Source organism: Lissotriton vulgaris, chromosome 11 (assembly GCF_964263255.1).
Source record: "Lissotriton vulgaris chromosome 11, aLisVul1.2, whole genome shotgun sequence".
NCBI classification, from domain to species: domain Eukaryota; kingdom Metazoa; phylum Chordata; class Amphibia; order Caudata; family Salamandridae; genus Lissotriton; species Lissotriton vulgaris.
In genome coordinates this window covers 706,864,387-706,880,013 of record NC_141699.1, presented here as the reverse complement: position 1 = coordinate 706,880,013, position 15,627 = coordinate 706,864,387, and the positions used below count along the sequence as shown (strand labels likewise).

Sequence of the window (15,627 nt, the reverse complement as noted above, 5' to 3'; positions counted from 1 at the left end):
TAAGAGAAAACCCTGTAGAGTGGTACAAGCAGGTAGAGAGGTTCGTGAAGATCTCTAAGGTGCTGTGGATCGATTTGAACACCTTGTTCGATATCGTAGTACCCGGAGATTTGTGGACGGCATGCAAGCTTAATGTTGAATGGCCCACTTGTGAACCTCCGAGAGATACCCAGACGAATGGTCCATCAGTTAGAGTCATGGAAAAATACGAGAGGGTAATAACATGGCTAAAAGAGAAAGTGCCAGTACAAGACATAGACTGGGTTAAGATAGATCGAACAACTCAGGAGCCTAAAGAAACGGTTCACGAGTTCTATGAGAGGTTACTGAAAGCATTTAAACAATACAGTGGGTTGGATGTAATGGATCCCAAGGACATAGGACAGTTTGTGTCGAAGTTCGTTCTAGGATTAAGACCAGACATAAGCCTGATGATACAACAGCATTTGATCTGTTGGCAGAACAAACCTTTAGATGAGATTCTGAGGTATGCAAGGTACTGTAGCGATGAAATAGATTCAAAGGCAAAGAAACTCAAGGAAAAGCTAATGCTGGTACAAATGCAAGCAGCTGGAAAGGGTGGACAGCGGCAACAGGGAACAGGAACGCAAGCAAAGAAACAGAATAATCAGAGCAGAGATGAGGAGGAAAGACCAAGACCGAGAATGGATATTGCGACACTGAAAAAGACAACGAGGTGCCATCAGTGTAATGAGGTGGGACATTGGCGACGCGAGTGTCCTTACAATGTTGAAACAGGGGAATTAGAACAAGAGGAGGAAGAGGTACAGAACAACGTGGTTAAGGGAGCCGCAGTCCCGAAGGGAAAGTTTATCAAAGGGGGGACTCAGACTCCTCGAGCCCCGTTTCCTCAACCACCTCGCATTACAAATGGAGGGAAAACCTATAGACAAATGCCATTGTTTGTAGGAGGAGAGGAATGCTACTACGTTGATCCTCTTACAGGGCAACGAGTGAATAGGGAGGAAGACTGTACTCTAGGAGCAGCCCTGGAAGTAGATCAGAGAGGACCATACGTAGAGGCTGAAGTAGCTGGATGTCCTACAACCTTTTTGGTGGATACGGGGGCCACTCGATCCACGTTGAGATCAGCGGTAGTCCCAGGTTTGCCAATATCGGGAGAGACAATTCAGGTGGTAGGAGTCGCAAACAAGAGGATGACGAATCCTCTGACCGAACCAGTGTCAGTAAAGATAGGGAATTACAGTGACGAACATCAGTTTGTGATCTGTGATTCTAGCCCTGTGTGTTTGCTAGGAAGAGATCTGTTGTGTAAACTGAATTGCACAATACATTGCACACCTGAAGGAGTAGAAGTGCAGACCAATGATGAGGATGCCGATTTTGAGGTTGTAAACTTGCAGGAGTGCGTGGAACTATATCCTACCTTAACAGTAGAGGAACTTCCACAGGATTTGAGGGAGAAAGTGTCAGCTGAGGTGTGGGATTTTACTGGAGAGGAAATAGGATTGATTAAAGGAGTAGAACCAGTAAAGATCTTGGTAAGACTCAATGCCGAATATCCAAGAACACCACAATACAAGTTGACACCAGAGACGATTGCAAGAATAAAGCCTGTGATCGAATCCATGATTAAACAGGGAATACTGAAGGAGATCGTGGGAAGTCCATGTAACTCCCCGATTATGGGTTTGCAGAAGCCTAGTGGAAAATACAGAATAGTGCAGGATCTTCGAAAGATTAATAATATTGTTGTCTCATGTTGTCCAGTGGTACCGAATCCATCAGTGATATTATTTCAGATACCGTTCCAAGCTGAATGGTTTACCGTGATAGACTTGTGCCAGGCTGTCTTTTCGATTCCTTTAGATGAAGAGAGTCAGTATCTTTTTGCTTTTAAGCTGGAAGATCGCGTTTTAACATGGTGTCGTATCCCTCAGGGGTATACAGAAAGCCCATCGATCTTTAACCAGCTATTAAAAAGAAATCTTGAAAGTCTAGTACTGCCCAAGAACTCGGTTCTAGTCCAGTACATAGACGACCTCCTAGTTGCGTCAGAAACTGAGGAAGCTTGCAGAGTAGACACCATAACCTTACTGAATCACTTGGCCGAGAACGGACACAAGGTGTCTCCAAGTAAATTGCAGTATTGTAAGACTGAAGTGCAATACTTGGGCCATAGGATTGAAAAGGGAAAGTGGAAGGTGTCTCCAGACAGAATAGAGGCGATCATGAAAATGAACGCGCCTACGACACAAAGAGAAGTCAGGATGTTTCTAGGCATGGTCGGTTATTGTCGGCAGTGGATAGCTAACTTCTCACTGAAGGCAAAACCGTTATTACAACTGATGCACAAAGGAGTAAGTGATCCGGTACCATGGGACAAAGATTGTTTGATGGCGTTTTTGCAGCTGAGGGAGGACTTATGTCGCGCCCCGGCTTTAGGAATGCCTGATTACACAAAACCATTTTTGCTTTACTGCTGCGAAAGAGAGGGATGCGCGTTAGCAGTTTTAGCTCAGATACATGGAGATGCGCGTAGGCCAGTTGCGTATTTTTCGGCTACATTAGATCCAGTAGCCGCAGCGTTGCCCGGATGTCTCAAATCCGTAGCTGCAACGGGTGTCAGCATTGAACGTTCTGAAAGCGTGGTAATGGGACATCAGTTAGTGGTGTACGTACCACATTCTGTAGAATTGTTAATGACCAGGACTAAGACTCAGCATCTGACAAATAGCAGGCTCACACGCTACGAGCAAGTCATACTGGCTGCCGAGAATGTGACCCTAAAAAGATGCTCCGTCTTGAATCCTGCAACTTTGATGCCACTTCCACATGAGATCGATGACAAAATTTGTACAGATCATGATTGCCTTGATGTGACTGAACTATGCACCAAACCGAGACCCGATATCGTAGATGAGCCATTGACTGACCCCGATGAAATTTTCTTTGTTGATGGTTCATGTGTAAGAGACGATATCGGTCAACTGAGAGCAGCTTATGCAGTTTGCACAATTACGAGAGTAATAGAAGCCGCTTGCCTGGAAGGAGTACACTCCGCTCAGGTAGCTGAAATTGTTGCTTTGACGCGTGCTTGTCTAGCAGGCGACAAACTTCGAGTCACTATATACACCGATAGCCAGTATGGTTTCGGGGTAGTTCATGATTACGGGCAGTTATGGTCTCAAAGAGGTTACATGACCTCCTCGGGTTCTCCCATTAGGAATGGAGAATTCGTGAGACTCTTGTTAGAGGCATTGCAAGGTCCAGCAGCCATTGCAGTTGTCAAATGTGCTGCGCATACAAAAAATGTAGATTTTGTGTCACAAGGTAACCGCTATGCGGATGAGGTAGCGCGTTACTGCGCAGAGCAGGGATATTCTCACACTAATGTAAAAGTGGGGGGAATCCAAGAAAGAACGGAATTGACGATGTTGTTAGATACTGTAGATACGTGGGATGAGCTAAAGAGTGTTCAGGAAAATGCACCAGATGATGAGAAAAAGAGTTGGGAAACAGCGGGTTGTACTAGAAGTGAGATGAACTTTTGGATCTCTGCCGATGGGAGGGCAGTTTTACCAAATGAACTTGTTAGTCCAATGGCAAGGAAATTGCATGGATCAGCACACATAGGTAGAGATGCTATGGTGAGAGTGTTCAGACAAACGTGGTTTAACCCGAAGTTTAGAGTAGCGGCAGAAGCAGTGTGTCAGCGATGTGCGATCTGTCAGCAACTAAACGTGGGAAAGAGAACACCAGTCACATTGAGCCACATTGGGAGGTCTGGGGGGCCTTTCAATAGAATGCAGCTTGACTTCATAGAAATGCCTAAATGCAATAGACTCTTATACGTTTTAGTGATTGTTTGCATATTTTCTAGATGGGTTGAGGCTTACCCTACACGTAGGTGCGATACACTTACAGTAGCAAAATTGTTACTTAGAGAGTTAATACCGAGGTTTGGGGTGCCATCCTCTTTGGAATCGGACAGAGGAACTCATTTTAACAGCGAAATAGTGAAGATGCTATGTTCAGCTTTGAGTATCAATCAGAAATTACATTGCAGCTATCGACCAGAAGCTTCAGGGATTGTAGAGCAAATCAACAGTACAATCAAGTCCAGACTTGCCAAAGTTTGTTCATCAACATCCCTGAGTTGGCCAGACGCACTTCCAGTGGTTCTTATGAGCATACGTAGCACACCAGATAGGAAAACAGCTCTCTCTCCTCATGAAGTGCTAATGGGGAGAGCCATGAGATTGCCATCGGTTCCGACTGCAGCCCTAGTGAACATCACAGACGATTTGATCTTGGACTACTGTAAGGGACTATCTGATGCCGTTAATTCTGTGTCCCTCCAGGTCCGGGCTGCAGAGGTTCCATCAGCACAAGATTTGTGCCATGACCTGAGTCCGGGGGACTGGGTCCTGGTGAAAAAACACGTCAGGAAGAACTGCTTAGACGTGCGCTGGAGAGGACCGTTTCAAGTCATACTTGTGACGAATACTGCAGTAAAGTGTGGAGGCCTGCCAAACTGGATACATGCCTCACACACCCGAAGAGTGCCAACACCTCTAGAAGAAACAGCTTCTCTCTCGGATGAGAATCCAGCGGAAAGCGGAAAGGCCATAGAGGGGGAAAGCCAAGCTGTGGAGGTGAGCGAAGAGGCTGAGATTGAGACGGAACAGGTCGACGAAGGTCAGGACACCAGTGGGACCGAAGTCGCCTCAGGAGAAGAGAGTAATTGGGAGATCGCATCAGATACTGAACAAGCAGAGAGTGAACAAGAGACAAGTCCAAGAACAAGGAGCGGGAGGACAAGGAGTGATGAAGCTAGTTGGCCGGAGAGAAGGAGAAGGCCAAGCTTAAAAGCAGATCAAGAAAGAGCTCTTGTCCCGATCGCTGAAGAATCGGATCAGGAAGAGGAAACTACAGATTCGGGAACTGAGAGTCCAAGAAGATCGAGAAGGGTACGTGTGCCCTGCAGAAGGTACGCCACCCCAGAGTGGATTTATCTAGCAGATGTCTTGGGGACAGAAATCTGGGAGAGTGAAGAAAGTGAAAGTAATCGATCACGATCCATTTGTGGCAGTGGAAATATGGATGTTGACGCCTGGACTCGAGACTGAGGGGTTACTGACTTTCACACTTCCCATACCCCCATATTTGAGTCAAATTCAAGATCTAGTGCTAAATAGATTACAATTTCCGACTTTTGGTCATCAAATTCCAGAGGAAGAAGAAAAAGTCATCCGTTTTGAATTATTGGAAATAGTTGTGAAAGCTGCAGGTGCGAGAATAATTGTTGATGCATAAAAAAACTTTTGTATATAAGCTATAAAGAAGAAGATAACCTAGCGCCGAGTGGAAAGAAGAATAAAATTAGGGATTACATTTAGAGGACGGAGAAGGGTTAGGGTTGTCTGTTGCTAAAAGAGAAAAAGACATTGTTGCGAAAAAGAGACTTTTGTTGATAAAGAGCACTTTACAGACTGAGAAAGCAAATAAAGCAAACAAAGACTGGAAAAGAAAAACTTTTTCGCAAAAGAAGGAGCTACGCTGTTTGATAACATGGAGAACGGCAACCCAAACCGAAAAGCTAGATGCATAGTAGGTACACTAATAGCAGTAGTAATTTCTCTCATAATTACAGTAGTGACAATATCATACATAATAGGACATGAAAGCGATAAAGAAACAGCAGATGTAAAGCCTGTAACGACTTTGAGACCTGCTCTTGTGGAGAAGAAGGAGGAGAGCAATGTAATACGTGAAAAGGCGTTACTGACAGATGAAGCTCGTAGGTTACACATAGACGAGTCACAGGGAAACTTTAGGTCAAACGCATATGCTAAACTATTGTACGAGTATATCGATGCCATGGAGGCCAAAGATTGCTATGTTTGTATGCAATTGCCGGCTTCTGTAGACGAAGGCATTAGATATCATCATCTCCCACTGACTTATGGGATAACATGTAGTTTACTGCTTAGTATATTTTATGGTAGGGAAGGATTTGAGTACTACTTTTCAAATTATGATTCGGTACTGCCTGAAGTTCCGAATTATAAACAAATGAATAAGTGGAACTATTACAAAAAGGAGGATAGACTAGCCAAATTCTTTCTTCCTTGGGATACACTAGATACTTCATATGCACGCAGAAATAATCTAACTTGCAAAGTGTCAGAGGTTGAGAAAAAGTTCATAGGACAAGTAGATGACCGATACAGAAGGCAGAAGATTCTAAAGATGTCAGGACAATGGAAAACAGATTGGACCGAAGAAGAGAAGGCACATAAAAAGAAAGGTAGCAATGGTCCAATAGCTTTGGATAGAACGCAAAAAGGGAAGTTATGTTTAACTCGAAGCAAGACATATTATGAGAGTGTATTTGTAGGTGAAGTGAATTGCGAACATGCTTTTAGATTAGAGTACTATACGAAAGATTTCATGAAAGGGATGCAAGCTATTCCGAATGTGTATTTTGTATGTGGAAGAAATGCCTATGTAAAACTACCTGACAATTGGTATGGTTCGTGTTACTTGGCAATTGTCTTCCCCAAAATATATCATGCAAAGGATTTAGCGATTATAGAAGGAAAGGCTTCGACGAGAGCGAAAAGGGAAGTAGGAGATGCAGAAGTAGTAGGAGACATATTTGGAGCGATGTTTCCTTTGTTAGGTTTAATACTTAATGATGTTAAGATCAGGAGACTAGCTACAGTTGTAGATAGATTATCTGCAAGTACTGCAAGGTCATTAATGCTAGTAGAAGGTGAGATGCAGTCGATTAGAGCAATGGTTCTTCAGAACCGACTTGCTTTAGATGTACTGCTAGCAAAAGAAGGCGGAGTTTGTAAGGCTTTGAAGGTTCAGGAATGTTGTACTTATATTCCTGATAATTCAAAACCACTTGAGAAAGTCATACAGAACATTACACAGATACATAAAGAAATCGAAGATGTATCAAAAATAAATGTTTGGGAAAAAGTAGGTCATGGAGTAGGAAAGGTTGGGAGTTGGTTTGCCAACCTTGGTAAAAGCATAGTATGGTACATATTAAAACCTGTATTGATAGTATTAATTTGCATAATCAGATTATTAGGATTAGTGAAACTGTATAAATGGTATAGGTCGAACCGGTTACAAAGATCCATGAGAGAGCAAGAAAGGAGATTAGCTGCGTTACAAGATCAACAGTACAAAAGCTTAAGAGCTCTCGAAACGATGAAAAGAGGGAATGTTGTAACTAGTTCTGTATAAGGGTGCTATTCAAATTGCATTTAGTGATGACTCCCAGAAGTCATCAAAGGGGGGAACTGAGAGAGCGCAATTTGAATAAAAACATATATGCGAGCCATATTTACAAGCACATTGTATAACGTAGGAATGGAATGCATATCGTAACATGAAGTTGACACTTATAGCATAAAGCTAACCGAGATAATCAAAAGTAATATAGGAAATGTAACTGTATTCACTTTAGAACATGTATTAGATTTAGAAGGCCCGTATACGTAGTGGGCTAATGTAGAAATGTGTAGAAATGCTTACGAAATGTAGAACGTGCAAAGTAGAATTCATGTACGTGAGTAACTTTAAATGGAGAAACGGTGTGAAATGTAACATGGAGAAATGTGCAGAGAACATACATGGCGAAGTAACCAATGAGAATATAAAAGTTATACTCTACGTAATTATATTCTATGTACAATATATTCACTTATACGTAAAGGTTTTGCTAAATGCGATTGTATATAAATGTGTGTTAAAGGTTATACTGTGTAGAAGGCTTCTTGTAAGAATGTTAGAAGGGTTTAGGTCATTTGTGATTTTAACCTGACTGACCAAGAGTTCGCAGGAGGGTAGTCCGCTGTTTGTAATTTAGTGGGCTCACAGGAGTCGTGAATAGCCTTGCTGTGAACGTGAGAGCCAAGGAGTCTAGTTCTTGTTAGATTTAAGGTGACAATGCCGGACAAAGTTTATGGCCTAAACGTGAGAGGAGACGCTTGGAATTTGAGTCTTGTTTTGAAATGACCATTCACAGGACCAAGAAAGGTTATATACATAGCCATAAAGATTAAAGTTCTACTAAGGTTATAAACTTTTTGATCTGAAAGTGTCAATGAAGTCATCAATGAGAAGATGAAGATGGCGTCTAAAGAAGAAAGGTCAACTTAACGGACGGCGAAAGAGACGAAGCAAGGAAAAAGCTAGAAGATGACCTCACGGAGAAAGTCCGTGGTGGGCGTCGAAGGGGCGTTCCACCCACACTGTGATTGTGTATTTTAGGGACAGCACCCCGGGGAGAAGATAGCGAAGGCGAAGGAAAAGGAACAGCTCAGAGCGAAGGGCGAAGGGTAGATGACTTGAGCAGATGCGCTGAGAGAGATCAGAGCGCAAGAGAGCAGTAGGCCGAGGACCCTTAGAGAACGGATGGGTAGGCAGAAAGGGTACTGCTTCTTAAACTTAAGTTACCTTTAGAGGCTAAGAGAGTTTGAACTTCTTTGGGAGTCAAACTGCTGACACCTTTTTAGGTTAGGAACTTGCGAAGTAGGGATGTCACTTAGTATAGAGTAGGGACAGATTTAACTTGATATTTTTCTCTTTCTGTAGATGACGCAAAGGAACCACTTCATATCGAAGCTTTTAATTTGTTGATTCTGGAATTGATTTTGTATTCTTTTGTATACTTTTTGAGATTTATCCTGAAAGGATTGTATACGCATTTAATCTTGACTTTTATATAAAACTTTCAAAACTTCACCAGTTGTAAGTGGTTCTTCAGAGTGGCGTCAGTTTATGGGGTTTATCTAACCTATGCGGGATTTGTCTTTTACTCAATGACAGATAAAAACCGGTCCAAAATTGTCGAATGAGATAAGTTATTAAATTGATTATAAATTGATATTAAAATCTCATTCCCCGCAGGATGATACCCGGGGTGGCCCACACCCACCGCACCGCTCTTCCTACGCCACTGCACACATCCCACTGGTGTGCTCTGCCAAACTATAAACACTGTATTGTTTTTGCTATCCTCTGAAAGGCCGTGCCAGCGAATGCAGTGGTAATAGGAAAACCACATCACAATAATGTCTTACTCCGATAGCCTTCACATAACTGTAACTGCATTTTGTCCCCGAATAATACTCCCCAGAGAAAATCACAAATTCTGCAATTTTTCTGATCCAAAGAACGATTTTTGATTGAATGGGCAGTGCCAAATAAATTTTATATGATCACTATGTATCAATCAATCAATCAATCTGTGAACTTTATTTGGTTTCAGCACATAAAACCATAAAAGTTTCCGAATGTGTACCAAACACCTTACTCAAGTTAAGTTCAAATTGATTTTAGAAGTTCATTTACAGAACTATGTTTTTCATAAGGTCCAAGTGATCAAAGTCTAGGAAAACAACACCGTTCATCAGATCTATTTTATTTTACACACCCCATTCAATGAAAACTTTTGGGATCAATAATATTACAAAACTGGTGATTTTCTCTGAATATGTATTATTTGGGTACCGATTGCAGTGACAGCTAGTTCGCCGCAATGCTAACAGAGTAAGACATCATTCTACTATCTGGTCTTTAAATGGGGTGGGCCCTAGAAACAGACTTTGAAACTGAGCCCTACTGTGCCCTCTATTCAAGTCCTTCACTTTACAGAACACACACACACAGATACATTTCTAAACAATAACTGCCTTTTTTTCAGATGTTATCCGTCAGTAGTTTTTCTTTCATGCAATGTGACATTTGTCTAGCATTTACCGTGAAATGAGTCGCATCTATTCTGTGGATGAGTTCAAGTTGTGGGGATTCATGACGGCCACATCTGACAGCTCCGTACCGAAGTCTGAATGGAATGCATTTTTTTAACAGTGGGCCCGATTCACAGAATGAGCTTAAGACTCAATCCTAAACTTACTACTGTTTTGGTATTCACAGATTGCACTTACTACTTTTGATATTCACAGAATGAACTTACTACTTTTGGCATTCACAGAATGCACTTACTACTTTTGGTATTCACAGAATGAACTTACTCATTTCGGTATTCACAGAAGTTAGGACTCCCAACTTTAGGACTCCTAAATGCCTTCTGTGAATACCGAAAGTCTTAAAATTAGGATTTTTCTCAATTTAGTAGTAGTAAAGTTAGGACTCCTAACTTTAGGACTCCTAAATGCCTTCTGTGAATACTGAAAGTCCTAAAATTACGATTTTTCTCAATTTAGTAGTAGTAAAGTTAGGACTCCTAACTTTACTACTACTAAATTGAGAAAAATCCTAATTTTAAGACTTTTGGTATTCACAGAAGGCATTTAGGCGTCCTAAAGTTAGTAGTCCTAACTTTACTACTACTAAATTGAGAAAAATTGTAATTTTAGGACTTTCGGTATTCACAGAAGGCATTTAGGAGTCCTAAAGTTAGGAGTCCTAACTTTACTACTACTAAATTGAGAAAAATCCTAATTTTAAGACTTTCGGTATTCACAGAAGACATTTAGAAGTCCTAAAGGTAGGAGTCCTAACTTCTGTGAATATCGAAATGAGTAAGTTCATTCTGTGAATACCAAAAGTAGTAAGTGCATTCTGTGAATGCCAAAAGTAGTAAGTTCATTCTGTGAATACCAAAAGTAGTAAGTGCAATCTGTGAATACCAAAACAGTAGTAAGTTTAGGATTGAGTCTTAAGTTCATTCTGTGAATCGGGCTCAGTGTGTGCTAGTGGGCCAGAAAGGTTTTTAGACTGCAAGCAAATCCAACCATTGGCCTCTCTGCGGAGCACAAGAGTGATGGCTACATCTGTGACAATTGGGATTCTCTAAGAACGTGTGTCAAGGTGCTTCACAGCTGTCGGAATATTAACAGTGCTAAGATGAAGAAAATGCAGTGCTTATAGGAGAGTGGGTTGTGTGTATGGGGATCAAGTGGAGATGATGAATGAAGTATGTGCAAATGGAGACAGTGAAAAGACGCTGCTGAAGAGGAAAAAGGACACAAGATGTGCGGCGGGAGCATTTCGGAATGATTTGGAGAGAAAACTGGGCAAACGTGTCTAACACTGGGCGAGTTGTATAAGAAAGTCGAGTGAAGGGGAGAACTGAGTGACCAAAAGCCACAATAATATTTAAGAGTCTATTTTCAGAAATGAGACATATCCAACTCAGGTCACTCATAAAAAAATTAATGCTACTTGTACAGGTGATACTGCTAACATGCACTGGCAAAACCAATAGTTTTGTCTGGCCTGTTTCCGCTGTCCAGTTAAACTTCAGTCACTGGCGGGACTCAGGTAGTCAGGCCCTTAACCCTAGATAATTTCACCAGCAAAATACCATTTCTCTAATTAACGTTACGGAGATATACCTTCTTTGTAGTGGTCACCATAACTCGCCACTCATGTCATAATCACACACTTGCTCCGAGTAAAAAGTATCATGCACATTCCCTCTACAGAAAAGCACTGGACAGAAAAGACGGGACCGCAATCTGATGTTGTTTCGTTCAAGTGTGATACCATTCTAGTCATGGATAACTCAGGAAGATGATATACCTGGTGTGCCTCCCGCCTGTTGACGGCCTTCTTAATCCTCAGTGGGTGACTTTTGCTTGACCATCTAAGAAAGCGAGGTTACGGCCTGAGGGGGCCAAAAGACCCCGATAACCCCGTGCAAATGGGACCAGTATTGGTGAGGAGACTTCCAACAACAGAAACCACCCAGCCCGTATACATCGTAAACAGCTATGAGCTTCCTGTAACTCCCTCAGCCCTGCGTGTTTATTTTCTTCATAGGTCGGTATTGTTACGTAGCCAACAGTAAGAGCTTCACATAAAACAACTTTAGCATTCTAAGCTCAACCATGTGAGCGGAGGATGAAAATATCAAGGTAACAGAGAAATATGCTAATACATTAGATGGCATTAATGAAATAGTACACAAGAATATATTACTCATCCTTCTTTGTGAAAGAAAACATAATTTAACCAAGTAACAGAACTGTGGCAACACAGTCATGCAGGGAACGCAGCTGAAAATGTTGGAAGCCGCTGAACTACTGACAATAGGCGCAGGGAGCCATTGTTAAAGTTAATGCGCAGCATTTTGCCGCTGTTAAAAAGAAAAATATTTGGAATGCAATAGGTCTCGCATTTAAATGCGAGACCTACGGCATTGTATTCAAAGTGTCGGCCATTGTCCCGGCTGCTTTAAAAGTGAATGTGCACAATGCGCGCTGAATGTAAGCGAAGCACGTCGTAGTGTTTGCAGTAGGAGAAAATCATTAAAGAAAATAGAACACATACCGTGTAACAACCAAGTAAAGGGGCCAGTAGCCACGGGAAGTTACAAATGATGACACAGCTGTACTAAGGAGGGACTAGCAAGCCAATTTACCAATCAGAAGCCAGCATTTAAAAAGGACAAAGACACAAGCCAATGAAAAATATGGGCGGGGGAGTGGGCGTGGCTTCTCTCCCGTACTGAACTACCACAGATTAATTCATAGCATCGCTTGCACGTTGGCTCATACACATACAGAGCCACCCACAGAGCCACCCACACAGACCCACCCACACACACACACAGAGCCACCCTCACACAGACAGAGCCACCCACAAATAGAGCCGCCTACAAAAAAAGCTACCCCCACAGAGCCCCACACACACACACAGAGTCCCACACACACACACAGCCCCCCACACCTACACACACAGAGCTCCCCCCACACACACACAGAGCCCCCCCACACACACACACAGAGCTACCCTCACACAGACAGAGCGACCCACACAGAGCCACCTACAAACAAACCTACCCACACAGAGCCCCACACACAGAGCCCCACACACACACACACAGAGCCCCCCAGACACACACAGAGCCCTCGACACACACAGAGCCCCCACCCCCCCACACACACACAGAGCCACACACAGGGAACAGAGGCCAGAAAAAACAGATCACAACGAGGGAACAGAGGCAGTCGAGCACAAGCAGGGAACAGAGGGCAGAAAAACAGATCACAACGAGTAACATGGCGGCCGGCCTGAGGAGCGTGGGAGGGAGGGAGATGGGCTGCCACGGAGCGGGAGGGAGCCAGTGGGACAACCATCTAGCACAGAAGCACCTCAACCCCCAAGTTCATCTCACCGCACTGGACTCGCCTACTACTGTACTGTTAACAGTAGCAGGTAGACATCATGCCTGCTACCTACCCGGGGCACTCTTCAGAAGGAAGTACGCCTTTCTAACCACCTCTAGCATTTGGAGCCCCTTTTCCAAATGCCTCTGACACTGCTGTGAGAGCCCCCTCCTGCTGCACAGGGGAGCACACTGCAAGACAGCCCCCCCTGTATCCCCGAATATAGGGGCAGGAGTCATACCTGCCGCCACAGCTGGTTTACATATCTTATTACAAAGACCCCCCCCCCCCCATCCGACTGCCCCCGGTAGCTGGCAGGGGGCTAATGACCCCAGGGAAGAGACCTCTGTAATATGTGCAACGCCTTCTGCTCCCCGTCTCTGCTGTGGTGCAATACACCTTCAAAGATCCCCCCAAGCCGAGCACTTTGTTTCTGCTGAGCAAGATAGCGCCTCTCAGAAGAGCCTTCTGCTCCCTGGCCCAGCCCCCAACCACACCTGACGCAGGAATTCCGTGCATCGTGAACACACTCAGATATAGCGCCGCATGCACGAATATAGCACCGCACAGACACGCAAATGTAGCGCCGCGTGAAGGCATAAAGCACCACAGTCACTCAAATAAAGCGCCACGTGAAGGAATAAAGCACCGCGTGAAGGAATAAATCACTGCGCGGTCACTCAAATACAGCGCCGCGTGAAGGAATAATGCGCGGCACAGACTCTTAAATAAAGCGCCTCGTGAAGGAATAAAGCGCCGCACAAACACTCAAATAATGCGCCTCGTGAAGGAATAAAGCGCCGCACAGACACTCAAATATAGCGCTGCGTGAAGGAATAAAGTGCCGCACAGATACTAAAAAATAATGATGCGTGAAGGAATAAAGCGCCGCGCAGACACTCAAATACAGCGCCGCGCACCCCCAAATAAATACATCTGCCGTGCTCGGCTAAACGGGGCACCAGCGGGGGTGAATTGGTGACGTGGGTGGAGTCCCCACTCACCCGGCGAAACAATAAAAAGCAGACGCAAGGGATACCACCCCTCCCTCCCATACACACACACACCGAGCACACAACCTGCCCAAAAGCATAGAACCCCGACAGCAGACTCTCAAGTACTACAGATGTGAGTGACAGCTATGAGGAAAGTAGACAAGAGAGAGGGGGGTGGGGGAGTGGCACAGGCGGAGGGTGGTTAGAGGGAGGGGAAGAGAATAGGGAGAAGGGAGACGGAGATAGAGGCGGAGAGTGCAGAAGAGGATTTGGGGTGTTGGGCTTTCCAAAGGTTGAACAAAAAGTGTACACATACAAGGACGCTTTCATATTAAGAACTGCAGCTAAATATTAAAGAGGAAGAAGTTCAGACTACTAGAGCCTTGGATGCGCCGAACTATACATACAGGCTGGGTTTTTACAAAACGGTATTTCTTCCAATAACAAACTAACCCTTGAAAAGCTAATTACGTGGTGTACTAAAACAAAAAATGTGCGCTGTATATAACTCAGTGGTGGCTGCAGCCCTCATGTTTCTCAGTCCTTCTGCCCTAAAGGGGCAGGGACATCCCGTTGTCATTTGTTATCAAGTCTTCTGGCAGGTGACCCTTTGGGCCACGTCCTTCTGAGCTTCAACAATCACTGAATGTCTTTTTACAAAAATTCATTAGTCAACCAATACGGTTTCCCACATAGTCATGGTCTGGATTTCTAGCCGTGGGTGATGCTGTACCCAAAGCTTGCGACCATCGCTCTTTATCTCACAACCCCGCACACTATCATTTTACCCAATCCTTACCTTAATGCGTTCCCGGCATTGCGATGGAGTCCGCTCGTAGCTCAGTTCGGCTAGGGCTCGGGACACCCGCTCATACATAGCGGGGCCAGGAGCCTTGCTGGCAAATAGGGTGCCTGAGCCCTCCAGTTGCTGGTAGTGCGCCTCCACCAATCGCTCGCTGCCCCATACGGTTTCTGCTGGGGTCCAGGACATGCCGCGACAAGTGGCCGAAGTGGAAAAGGAGACTGAGGGTGACGAGGCAAGCCCCAGACCACCGGCACATCCCTCTAGAGGCGACAAATGGCTTGGGGTAGAAGGCGCCGACAACAATGGGCGTCCATCGCTGAGCCCGGGTGAAGTAGGGGACATAGCCTTGCGCTTCGGAATCTTCAGTGGCGGCGGAGCGGGATCCGATTGCAGATCCGACTCACAGTGCGCAGCCATGTTGCCTCCTCGGAACTAGCGGGAAGTTAAGTCTGAAACTAGAAAACGTACTATCACTAGTAAAATAGTCAGGGAGCCCCATTGCAGACGTTCTGGAGTATTACCCCACATTTCCTAAGAGAACTGCTTCAAATATTAAATAAACAAGCCATCAGGAGGGCAGTGGAACACCACCACGTTTCTCCGAGGCGAGGCAAGAATGCCTCGGAGAAACTAGTGTCATTTTCAGATTCGGGGGCGTGGTTTTCGTTCTCTCCTCTTC

The 15,627-nt window shown here is 44.3% G+C and overlaps 1 protein-coding gene across 1 annotated transcript in view; it reads right to left on the bottom strand.

Moving 5' to 3' along the window:
• Positions 1 to 15,365, bottom strand: part of LOC147683353 (myb/SANT-like DNA-binding domain-containing protein 2) — a 30,792-nt gene extending 15,427 nt beyond the window's left edge. Inside the window, exons 1-2 of the mRNA XM_086942524.1 lie at positions 14,943 to 15,365; positions 13,546 to 13,602 (exon numbers count right to left, since the gene is read on the bottom strand). Coding sequence (XP_086798650.1) covers positions 13,546 to 13,602; positions 14,943 to 15,365 — 480 coding nt within the window. The remainder of the gene's footprint in view (positions 1 to 13,545; positions 13,603 to 14,942) is intronic.
• Between the last annotated feature and the right edge of the window lie 262 nt (positions 15,366 to 15,627).